Here is a 12,210-nt window from a genome sequence, read left to right as displayed (position 1 = left end):
CAACATACAAATAAACTTTGAATGTTGGAAAGTTTGGAAATCTTGAGTTACCAAACCCTCAATTTGTGGACAAGTTACTGCTTAAAGAAACAGTGGAAGGCTAGAGAGATGGCTTAGCAGTTAAGTCACTTGTTTGAAAAGCCTAAGGACACAGGTTCAATTCCCTAGTACCCACATGAGCCAGATGCAAAAGGTGGAACATGCATCTGGAGTTTTTCTCTATCTGCTTCTCTCATTAAGTAATGTAAAATATATTTTATTTATTTTTTAAAAATATTTTATTTATTTATTTCAGAGAGAGAGAGATACAGAAATAGGCAGGTAGACAGAGAGAATGGGCGTGCCAGGGCTTCCAGCCACTGCAAACGAACTCCAGATGCATGCGCCCCCTTGTGCATCTGGCTAACGTGGGTCCTGGGGAATTGAGCCTCAAACTGGGCTCCTTAGGCTTCACAGGCAATCGCTTAGCCACTAAGCCATCTCTCCAGCCCATATTTTATTTGTAAATAAAAAGAAACAGTGGAAAGAATCTTAAATGGGGACAATAAATTACAGGGCTTATTAAAAAAAAAAGAGCCCACTCAGTACATTATCATTCAACATTCTAGCAACTAAATCACACCCCTAGGACTGGACAAAATGGGTTGTTCTATGTTAAAACTCCATCTTACAAATTTGTTATTCATCAAATTCCCATAGGCTGTTTATCTCCTGTGCATTATGAGGTACAGTCCACATAGTATATTAATTTTACATAAGGAATTTTTTTTTTTTTTTTTTTTTGGATTTGCGAGGTAGGATCTCACTCTGGCTCAGGCTGACCTGGAATTCACTATGTAGTCTCAGGGTGGCCTCGAACTCTCAGAGATCCTCCTACCTCTGCCTCCCGAGTGCTGGGATTAAAGGCGTGCACCATCACGCCCGGCTCCATAAGGAATTTTTATTAAGAAAATGTGATTTTTGTGTAGTGGGGTAGTGTGTGTCCGAGCACTTGTGTGCATACAGATTCTAGTAATTTACTTGAAACCAAGTTCCAGTGCTGCAATGGTGTGCAAACCATAAGCAGTTTCTGAAGCAGGAACCACAAACCAGAGCCAAAGACTTGCTCAAAGGCCCCAAAGCATCCAGTGCAGAGCCACGTTGATGGCAGAGGCCCAGTGCTCTGCCTGCACAAACCCCAATACTGAGAACTCAACTCTCCCCATCATGGCTGCCAGTGGATTTGTCTTCAGCACTTTGGGGACAAAATCCAGTCAGCTTTTTTTTAAAGAAGCCCACTCAGTACATTATCATTCAGTGTGTGTCGGCTTGACATGCTGAGCTTAGAACACTCACTTGTTCCCGGGACTGGGAAATGATGGCAGTGTCTTACTCATCTGACTTCCTGTTGGAAAGCTTATAAGCAAAATTTGTTCACCATTTTTTCTCCTTCAGTCCCTATATTTTCATATCACAGATATAGGAGCTGCTGGGTGAGCTTGAGTTTCGAGAAGCATCTCATTATAGTTAACCTTCTGCTTCAAAAAGCACAAGTTTAAGTTCACTTAGGACTGTCAAAGCAAGTCTAACCTTGCCCTACTTACTGCAGAGAGATGCTGCCACATTTATGACAAGCACATCCATTGATCTAGAATATCTTTGACCAGAATATCTTTGATAGAGCATAGCGAATTTTAATAGTTTAGGAAGGATGAGATACACAGCACAGAGAGGTAATAAATAATTTGCCAACTAAATATTTTTCATATTTCATTTTTCAAACTTCTACTAGACATAAAAAATTATATTGGTTATTTGTCACTAAGCATAGCAAACTATATCCACACTGCCCTATTTGAGGGCCACAGCACTGAATTTAGGAGACTAATTCCTAGAATTTTCTTACACAGAAGTGGGCAAACTTCCCAAAGAAGAGCCTGAAAAATAGACTAACCTTAGAGTTTTCCTACCCAACGATCAGTAAACAGCTTTGGGAAGTAGCCCAAGGAAAAAAAGAAGCTACAGAGTTTACTTTAAGCCATTGTTAACTTGCTGCATCTGCTGTCCCCACTGCTATGATCTTAATGTTTTTTTCTGCATGCAGGTACTCACCAAATTTTTATTGACTGGCTGAAACCCCTTAATACGAACACAAGTAGTACTTTTATGAGCAAAGGGAAAAGGACTTTCAACTTTGGATAATCCTTGCTGAACCATGCTGATACCTAACAATCGTATACTGTGATCACAAAAGCCGTCACAGTAAGCCCACCTCTTCTGTTGGTCCATAGTTAATGATTTTGTTGTCTTCAATGCTATGATCAGTACTTAACACGTGTGTATGCTTGCTGCAAGTCCAGAATCCAAACATCACTGGAAATTTGGCAAAGAACATAGCTTAAGATAAGTCATAGCAGCTTGCGGGGTTAAACCGCAGGCTGAGGCGGTGCCACTGGCGTCTGGAGTGCGATGCCTTGAGCCTAGGAAACTATGTGAAAGCAACACCCTGAACTCTAAGAGACATCATTCACCATGGGACAGCAACTTTCAGATCAGACACAATTGGTTATTAGCAAGTTACCAGAAAAAGTAGCAAAACACATCACATTGGTTGGAGAAAGTGGCTCCCTAACTTACGAAGAATGTCTTGGAAGAGTAGCTGAACTTAACGATGTAACTGCTAAGGTGGCTGCTGGCCAGGAAAAACATCTTCTCTTTGAGATACAACCTGGGTCGGATTCCTCTGCCTTTTGGAAAGTGGTTGTACGGGTGGTCTGTACCAAGATTAACAAAAGCACTGGCATTGTGGAAGCATCACGGATCATGAGCTTAAATCAGTTTATTCAGCTATATAAAGACACCACAAGTCAAGTGTCAGGAGTGTTGGCTCAGAGTGCCACCTCTGAGGAACCTGATGACGCCTCATCCTCTGTCACACCTTGTCAGGCTGGTCTGTGGATGGGCAGGGTGAAGCAGCCGACCGATGAGGAGGAGTGCTGTATCTGCGTGGACGGGCGCGCTGACCTCATCCTGCCTTGTGCTCACAACTTTTGTCAGAAGTGCGTTCATAAGTGGAGTGATGGACACGGGAATTGCCCCATTTGTCGCCTACAGATGACTGGAGCAAATGAGTCGTGGGTGGTGTCAGATGCACCCAGGGAAGTGGACATGGCGAACTATATTTTGAACATGGCTGATGAGGCAGGCCAGCCCCACAGGCCGTGACTTGGTGGGAAGACTTCCATTTGATACTGTGGGCTATGGTCACTGTAGTCATACTGAAGGAATGGAGGGAAGTTATGGCACACACAGGAAAAAACACTTTTTCCAACCCTCTTATTTTTGCTACTCTGCAATATGTACCATTTTAAAATAAATTTCCCATGTCTTCCATTTATGGTAAACTAAAATTTGCTGTTTTAGGCCATATAGTCCTATGTATCTGTTCTAATGTGTCTTAGAACTAATTGCTCTTGAATTCTTTGCTAGCAGATAATAGCAATATTTCCAGAAACTTGACAGGGCAGGAGGAATATTTGGACATCTTTTTGGTTAGGTTTAAAATAAGTTGTGAATGTTAAAATGCTGTAGCCATCTACAAAAAAAAAAAAGAGAGAGAGAGAGAGATTTAAATGGCAAAAACTGTAGACTACATAACATCTAAGTACGCGTTACTACTGCAGCTCTTTCTGCTGGAGCCTCGGGGTGCGTGTTCTGCCCCTGGTGGTTAATCATGCTCAACAGTGTGTACTTGGCATGATGCATGCGCTTCCTAACTATGAAACTTCAGCAGTGTTTGGAACTATATATTTTTTACTAAAAAGTATGTTTTCTCCATGCTGTGTAACTTGGGTAAGGACTTTAGAATTGCTACTTTTTCTTGCTAATGGACTTCTGCTAGAAGAGTCTTCTTGGCTCTTCTAGAAAGATTTCCAAAGCTGGATAACTTAATTGGATTTTACTGCTGCTTAAACAGCTTGGATTTCCAGAAGGAAAATCGTCATCACAGGCTGCATTCTGTATTTCTGGGTCCCAGTGGGTCGTTCAGTATTGGTTCAGAGTGCTGGCATTTTAAGGTAATGGCATCTCTCTGAGGCTTCAAATTCCTCAATTTTTTTTTTAGTTTAAGAGAGAAAATCAGGTAAAGTTTTTGCACCATATATATGCAAAGTACCCCTGAAAACTAGAAGGTCTTTGGCTGGCTTACCGTTTCACTAGACTTCCCTCACAAGTCCCTGAGAAGGGATTGTAACCTTCAGTAGCACTTCGGCTATTTTTAACATTGCAGCCTCTAATAAAACCAGGGAATGAGGTCTCCTTTAAAGGCATTTTAGCATTCCATGTAAATTTTCTGACCTATGACGGGTAAGTTGTAGATGTTAATATTTTCCTAGCTAACAGGTATATTTCCTAAGTGTAAAGGTACACAGTTTAGGTTGCCGCTTATTGATGGCAGAAATTTGTGACTATTAAAATTTTCATAAGCACACAGATGAAATCCATTTCAAGTAAAAACATCTGACTGGATTTTGTCCCCAAAGTGCTGAAGACAAATCCACTGGCAGCCATGATGGGGAGAGTTGAGTTCTCAGTATTGGGGTTTGTGCAGGCAGAGCACTGGGCCTCTGCCATCAACGTGGCTCTGCACTGGATGCTTTGGGGCCTTTGAGCAAGTCTTTGGCTCTGGTTTGTGGTTCCTGCTTCAGAAACTGCTTATGGTTTGCACACCATTGCAGCACTGGAACTTGGTTTCAAGTAAATTACTAGAATCTGTATGCACACAAGTGCTCGGACACACACTACCCCACTACACAAAAATCACATTTTCTTAATAAAAATTCCTTTTGTAAAGTTAATATACTATGTGGACTGGACCTGATAATGCACAGGAGATAAACAGCCTATGGGAATTTGATGAATAAGAAATTTGTAAGATGGAGTTATAACATAGAACAACCCATTTTGTCCAGCCCTAGGAGTGTGACTTAGTTGCTAGACTGTTGCCTAGCATGCATGGGACTCTGGGTCTGACCCCAGTGCCACATGAACCAGGCACGCTGACATGTACCTGCTACACCAGCGGTTAGAAGGCAGAGACCAGACAAGAAGTTCAAGGTCATCCTCAACTACGTAGTGAGTCTGAGGCCAGCCTGGGCTTCATACAACCCTGTCCGAAAAATTTAATTCAAGTCACATTTGCAGATTACTGGATCTCCCCCATTGATTCTTGGCATTTCATGGCACATTATGAAATCCTTGGGATAAGTGAGCCTCCAGGGTGTTTTTCAGGTCTCAAATTTTAAATTGTCTTTTTGGATTAGACTTTCTGAGTTTAATTTAGATTGCCTAATTCTAAAATGTTTTTTTTTTTTTAATGAACAATGTAGTTTTATAGGTTTGGGGATCTTTCCAGGTACAGCCAAGGTTGTTTTACTGCCCAGAATCCTTCAAAGACCTGTAAAGGAACTGGTAAACAATGAGCCCGGTGACGATGTTAGCCACACCCTTTTTCTTACAATATGAGCTCCAACATACTAACTGATGTACTGTGAAATGTTTTCATTAGCCTTATCAAGTATATGAGCAGAGTTCTTTGATCATTCTATTATACTGGTTAAGATTCTTTAGGTGGGAATGTTAGGTATGTAGGTCCTACTGTCGTATCTGATCATAAAAGTTGTAAATTTTAAACAAATGTACATTTTCTGTTCTGTACAGCTTTATCCTTTTAAATTTGAAGTCCTTAAGTGTTCTTACTATGATAGAATATGTGTGCCTTCTAGAATTGTGAAACATTCTCATGTGCTCTAGGAATTGGTTTTAGAAGCTAAATGTTCTCCCTGTGCTAACTCAGTAATGAAGGGTGGGTTCATGATGCTATGGAACTGTAGTTTCAGAAAGGGAGCTGGCTGAATATAGTGTCCATTTTACTCTTAGGGAAACTTATCCAAAGCCGGCGTGATGGCACATGCCTTTAATCCTGGAGGCAGAGGTAGGAGGATCCCCATGAATTTGAGGCCACTCTGAAACTACATAGTGAATTCTAGGTCAGTCTAGGCTACAGTGAGACCTTACCTTGAAAAACAAAAACAAAAACTGATCAATTGTGCAATAAGTAAACTTCAACTAATTGAAATGTTTTCTTATGTGATTTCACAGTCTTCTATACTAAATATTTATATTCATTAGAGGATTTTTATATTGTGCTCTTCAGGGTTGTGGTATTGGTGTGCTGTGTTTTGAAATTCATTTCAAAGTGTACTTAGTTTCCTTACATCTAAGATGTATCTGTGTAATAAGGCTGCTTGGAATTCTCTTTTGGTTCAGTGATGTTTGACATGGAGAAGTTGGGTTTATTAAGAGAAAGTCTGAAGGGAAAAAAAAAAAAGATGAGTCATAGCACCTTTAAACATTGCTTGTCAATATTAGTCATTGTGCTGTTCAGACCAAAGCTACAACAAGGCAGAAGAAACCAAGTCACAGTGCTTTAAGCTGGTAGATTACGCAGTTATAAGATTAACAGAGCAATATGCAAGTAAGGAATTTAGAATCTCCCAGCAATAAACTCAGGAAAATTTTAGGGTTCATAAATATTTTCACAGTTCTTTCAAACCATATTTCATTCTTAACAGTTCATTCCCATGGTGTGTTCTTATAGTTCATTCTCACAGCTTATCCCTACATCAGAGCATAATTGGAATGTGTTTACATTTGCTTTTAAGGCAATACTTGTAGTAGACATGTCTTAGAATTTATGACTTCAGGTTCAACTGATACAGGACCAAAGATCTTCTAGAGCTAATGTGACTTTGATTTTGGTCTGTGCTGCATCTGTCCCTATCTCATTCACTCGGGGTGGGTCATTCTCAGATGCATTCTGTTTTCAGTGTGTCTCCACATCTGTAAATCAGACATTCCTAAACACTCAGGCTGCTGAATTAGGAAAGTGAAAGAGTAGTAGCATTTTTGAGTGAGTGTAAAGTACTTGAGAAAAGAGATACAAGAGGGGGAGTTTATATAATTAGCAAATTCTTCTCTTAGCACCAAATAAGTGTACTTCAGTTATTGTTTACAAAATAGTAGCCTCAGAGAAGCTGTCTTTGTAAGATAAGTTTTCATTCACATAGTTAGACATGCATGGTTTATTTGAGTCAATACAGTGTAAAACTAAGGGCTGCTTAAGTAATGCTGTATTTTCTCTTTCTTTTTAAATGCCTTTGTCATCTCTTGGATTCATACCCCTGCAATCTCTGCTGTTCTCACATGCTTTTTGCTCAGCAAATGAGGCCATGACAGATCCATCTTTGCTAGAAAGACTACCCGGACCAGCACTAGATGGGGTGGGTTGACAAGGGCCTGGGCAGCAGAAGGCTCATCAGAACTGAGCAGGAAGAGTTTGGGGCAGTGAAGCAAATCAAGGTCAGTAAGATGCCGTGAGCCGGTGAGTCGTGCATTGTGCCCATGTCTCTTGCTGATAGAAGATGCAGAGTTCCTTTGAGTAGAGTTAGTTCTTTTGTAGAAAGGATGCTAGAGCTAATATCTGGATGCCTGAAGAAGGAACTTGTGTCTAGAAATTCAAACAGAAAAGCTAGTGACGTGCTGCATAACCATAGGGCTTGCACTTTCTCCCTTAGCTCTTAGGAATCTCATGTCCACCTCTGACACCACTGAACTTTGACACAGCTTTCTTCTTGAGGACTTGAACTCTGCATGGCAACGGAAAAGCATATCTGAATAGTGTTCTCCCTGCAGAGGCCTTAGCTCCGTGGGATTTTCCATCCCACCTGGCTCATGCCTGTAAGATGTTTTCATCTTGTCAAGACAACTGTCTTAAGATGTGGATGGTGCAGTTCTGTTTCTTACTGTCTATGCCTTCACTTCCTCCTTTTTTTTTCTCATTACCTGAGCATGTCACAAGGTCACTTCCCATGTATTCTTCACCCCAGTCACTCTATATTTACTGATACCCCAATTCTTTCGCAGGAGCCAATCTAAAGAGGGGATTAAGCCTTAAACTAGAAATAAATCTTCCTACTCCTCCCTCCCACCCCACCAAAATGCTCTTCACTTTGGGTTGTCCTGATGGCTGGATCCTCACTGGAAATCCTTCTGTTGCTTCCAGGGTTCTCTGATACCCTCAACACCCATGCAGAGGCAGCTCAGAGTGGCTGTTCATTAGGACATACCGCCTGTATGGTTCTTATGGTTCAGAGCCCAGCCTGGAGGGTTTGGGGGAGGTGTGCAAACCCTATTCCAATAAACCTGTAGAGCATCACTACCTGTTGATACTCATCAAAACCTCAGCCCCTGATGTCTGTCTCCAAGTTCATTTGATCAGGTCAGCCCTGACATTGGTTGTCTACCTCTGGCAGGTGCCAATATCAGCATTCTATCCCACTACCATGGAGAGTTTATTTTTCCTCAAATGCAACTGTTAGGCCCAACACCAGAATCAACAGGTTTTCAGCTCTTCATTGCAGGCTGGTTTTTCTTGCCAGCCCGCTCTTACATTTGGTAGAGAGTGCCAGAAGTACTGGCCAGAGACAGACAGCCTCAGTCCTAACATTCTCCCTGCTCATCCCCTTCCCTAGTAGAAAGTAGAAACTTAAAAATGCCAGTTGTCTGAAACATTCTGGATCACTGAAGGAGTTCACTGTATCCTACAGTGGCAATAACCAGTTACTTACATTGTTATACCTACCTTGAGCTATATTGACAATTTGTTCTCTTGAGACACTGAGATTAGACCTACAAGAAAAAGTCTAGGAATAGTACTCAGGTCATAACTTAATCTGCCCACTGTATGAAGGGAGCTAGATGCTAGGCATAAGAAAACTGACTACTGGGCTGGAGAGATGGCTTAGCGGTTAAGCGCTTGCCTGTGAAGCCTAAGGACCCCGGTTCGAGGCTCGGTTCCCCAGGTCCCACGTTAGCCAGATGCACAAGGGGGCGCATGCGTCTGGAGTTCATTTGCAGAGGCTGGAAGCCCTGGCGCGCCCATGCTCTCTCTCTCCCTGTATCTGTCTTTCTCTCTGTGTCTGTCGCTCTCAAATTAAAAAAAAAAAAAAAGAAGAAGAAAGAAATGGTGTGACTGAAGTCAGAAGGCCCCTTTAAAGAAAAAAAGAAAAGAAAAGAAAACTGACTCCATTCTAAATCTTTATCTTTTATAAAAAGGACTATTTGGTTTTTTTAGTTTTTTGAGGTAGGGTCTCAGTCTAGCTCAGGCTGACCTGAAATTCACTACAAAGTCTCAGAGTAGCCTCGAACTCACAGCGATCATCCTACCTGTGCCTCCTGCGTGCTGGGATTAAAGGCGTGCGCCACCACGCCTGGCTAAAAAGACTATTAGTAACTGCATACAAGTCATTCAATACAGGTATGATGGTTAGCTACAGAACTTACAAACCCAATTATAACCCAATTATAAAGTTTCACTTAATGAGCAGAAAAAAAAATGTTAAATGTGGCCCCTACACTAAAACTGATTCCTCCTAGAGCTCACAAGTGAGAGATTAAATTGGGTCTGAAAAAGTGTTGTGCCATTATGAGTGACTGTGCCCCACACAGAGGACACTTAGCAATGTCTAGAAATTTTATATACATACATATTATATATATATATATGTGTGTGTGTGTATGTATATGTGTGTGTATATATATATATATATCTATATATATATATACACACACACACACACACACATACATACTTACATATGTACATACATATATATATACATGTAGTTTTTTGAAGTAGGGTCTCACTCTAGCCCACATACATACATACATATGTACATATATATATATAATTTTTTGAAGTAGGTTCTCAGTCTAGTCCAGGCTTGACCTAGAATTCACTATATAGTCTCAGGATGGCCTGGAACTCATGATGATGCTCGTACCTCTGCCTTCCAAGTGCTGGGGTTATAGTTATGTGCCATCTTGCCTAGCTTCTAGAGATATTTTAAGACAGGAACTACATAGCAAACACTGACAATGTCCAGGGCCTGGCCACCCTTCCATGACAAATAAGTAAATGGTTCCAAATGCTAATAGCAGTAAAGTTGGAAAACCATGATCAAAGTCTTTACGTTGACTTTTCTGGGTTCTTTTTGATTTGCTGTGCAAAATCCCAGTATCCTGTCACTAAGAGTCTCTGTAGCCTTACAAATGTGAAGTTGATTTTTCATTTTTTTTCCAGGTGTGGTGCATACCTTTAACCCCAGCACTTGGGAGGCATAGTTAGGAGGATCACAGAGCAAAACCCTACCTCAAAAAAATAAAAACAAAAAAAAAAAAGGGAAAGATCTTGTTTCCAGTAAATTATGATAAAAGCAAAAGATACAATGTCCATGTTATGGTTTAATGTTAAGTGTCTGCTACAAGCTTGTGTGTTTGTTTCAAAATTAGGTTCATAGCTGGTATTGGTGTTGTAGGAGGTGGTAGCATGCTTAGGAAGTAGGGCCTCACTGGAGAAAACGGGTCACTGGAGCCGGGCGTGGCGGCGCACGCCTTTAATCCCAGCACTTGGGAAGCAGAGGTAGGAGGATCACCATGAGATCAAGGCCACCCGGTGACTACAGGAGGTCAGTCCGAGCCAGAGTGAGACCCTACCTCAGAAAGCCAAGAGGAAAAATAATGGGTCAGTGGAGAGTGGGCTTGTGGTTTACAGCCCTGCTATTTCTGGTCTGAGATCTCTGCTTCCTGGTCCATAGAGATGTGGGGAGTCCCAAGCATACACTCTGCTTACCATGAATGTTCCTTTCCTTATCATGATGAAATATACCTTGTCACACTCTGAGCCAAAAGAAATAGGTCTTCTCTCACTTCTGTCAGTTTATTTTTTTCAGAGTTGGGAAAAGCCATTTTCTAATGTTACTGACAACTTCCATGCATACTGATAACAAACCATTATCAACCCATTTTTTATAAAAGGCAACATTTGTTAGTATATTCTGCAGTGGAGGAAGCCAAAAGGAATGCATACGTTCAGTAGTGTTTGCACAAGAGGCTAACATAACATTCAAACATCACAAAGCCACCTCCTAAGTCCAAGCAGCCAAACATGTACTTTCACGTGTAGTAGCTACTCTGTGGGTGTTAGCATGGTCCTAATATCAGTGAGAGGGAAACATGTGGGTTAATCCATTGTCAATACAATTGTCCTGAAGGATCAGAACACGTGTGAGAGAAATGCATCTGCTACATGTGAAAAAGTTCTGAAAACATGGAGGCCAGAGAAATGTTGCCTCTCCTAGCTGGGACTTCTCAACCAACACACTTTCCCCTCACCTTGGCTCTGAGTAGGCTGGTGTTTGGACATCTTGCTTATGACAGAAGTCCAAAAATATTCCCCAAATGAGGAGCCTTCTTGTACTATACTTCTATTGCTAACTTGCATGAAGCAGAATGAATTGCAGCTGAGGCAAACCCGTTGGTTAGATGTAAAAACGCATGAAGTAACAGAAAAATCTCATGTATTAAATCTCACACAGCTTCTCAGCAAGACTTGAATTAAACTAAGAAAATAATTCAATATCAAGGAGCAATGCCCACAAGACAGGGAAATTCTTTGAAACAAACTGTAATGAGCAGTGTTTCCTTGGTCCCCTGGATGAGGAAAAGGAAAAAAAGGCACATAATTAAAATAACTATAAGGCAATGGAGTTCAGATTGCTGAAGTCATTTCCTTAACCCTGTGAGGACCGTCAGCTATTTCTGAATTGAGAAAAGTACAAAAGAAGTGCTTCATTACAGTGAGAACAGAATCAAAGATGGTGGGATGATTTGTGGTTTGGTTCAACAATTCCCATTTTTATTTTCCTTCTTTCCTTTCTTCCGTCCTCCTTGCAGAAATGGCTTCAGCCAAAAGCTGAGTAATAACAACCAAAATTCCAGATTTAGCAAATACAGATAGATGATGGATACAAAGAAATATAGATGATAGATAGATAGATAGATAGATAGATAGATAGATAGATAGATAGATAAAGTGCTGTTGTCTTACATCATGCTAAAACGGCCACAGAATCTTCACATGTCTACAAACACTCACTTGGCTCAGTCTAATAACCACCAATCTTGTTTTATATTTTGTTTGAAGTGGGGTCTCATTCTAGCCTAGGCTGACATGGAATTCATTATATAGTTTCAGGCTGGCCTCAAACTCATAGCAATCCTCCTAACTCTGTCTCCCATGTGCTGGGATTGAAGAAATGTGTGACCATGCCT

At 41.0% G+C, this 12,210-nt stretch overlaps 1 protein-coding gene and 1 pseudogene across 5 annotated transcripts in view; both read left to right on the top strand.

The window, feature by feature from the left end:
* Window positions 1-3,624, top strand: part of LOC123457541 (RING finger protein 141-like) — a 55,855-nt gene extending 52,231 nt beyond the window's left edge. For all 5 annotated transcript variants that reach the window (XM_045141422.1, XM_045141424.1, XM_045141426.1 and 2 more), the window contains one exon: window positions 2,084-3,624. In XM_045141422.1, the coding sequence (XP_044997357.1) occupies window positions 2,512-3,204 (693 nt within the window). In that variant the 5' untranslated portion in view covers window positions 2,084-2,511 and the 3' untranslated portion in view covers window positions 3,205-3,624. The remainder of the gene's footprint in view (window positions 1-2,083) is intronic.
* The window catches only part of LOC123453231, an 81,854-nt pseudogene that overhangs the window by 52,225 nt on the left and 17,419 nt on the right, over window positions 1-12,210 (top strand).

The sequence above is a fragment of the Jaculus jaculus genome, unplaced genomic scaffold, assembly GCF_020740685.1.
Source record: "Jaculus jaculus isolate mJacJac1 unplaced genomic scaffold, mJacJac1.mat.Y.cur u25, whole genome shotgun sequence".
Classification (NCBI taxonomy): domain Eukaryota; kingdom Metazoa; phylum Chordata; class Mammalia; order Rodentia; family Dipodidae; genus Jaculus; species Jaculus jaculus.
This window is presented reverse-complemented; position numbering and strand designations above follow the sequence as displayed.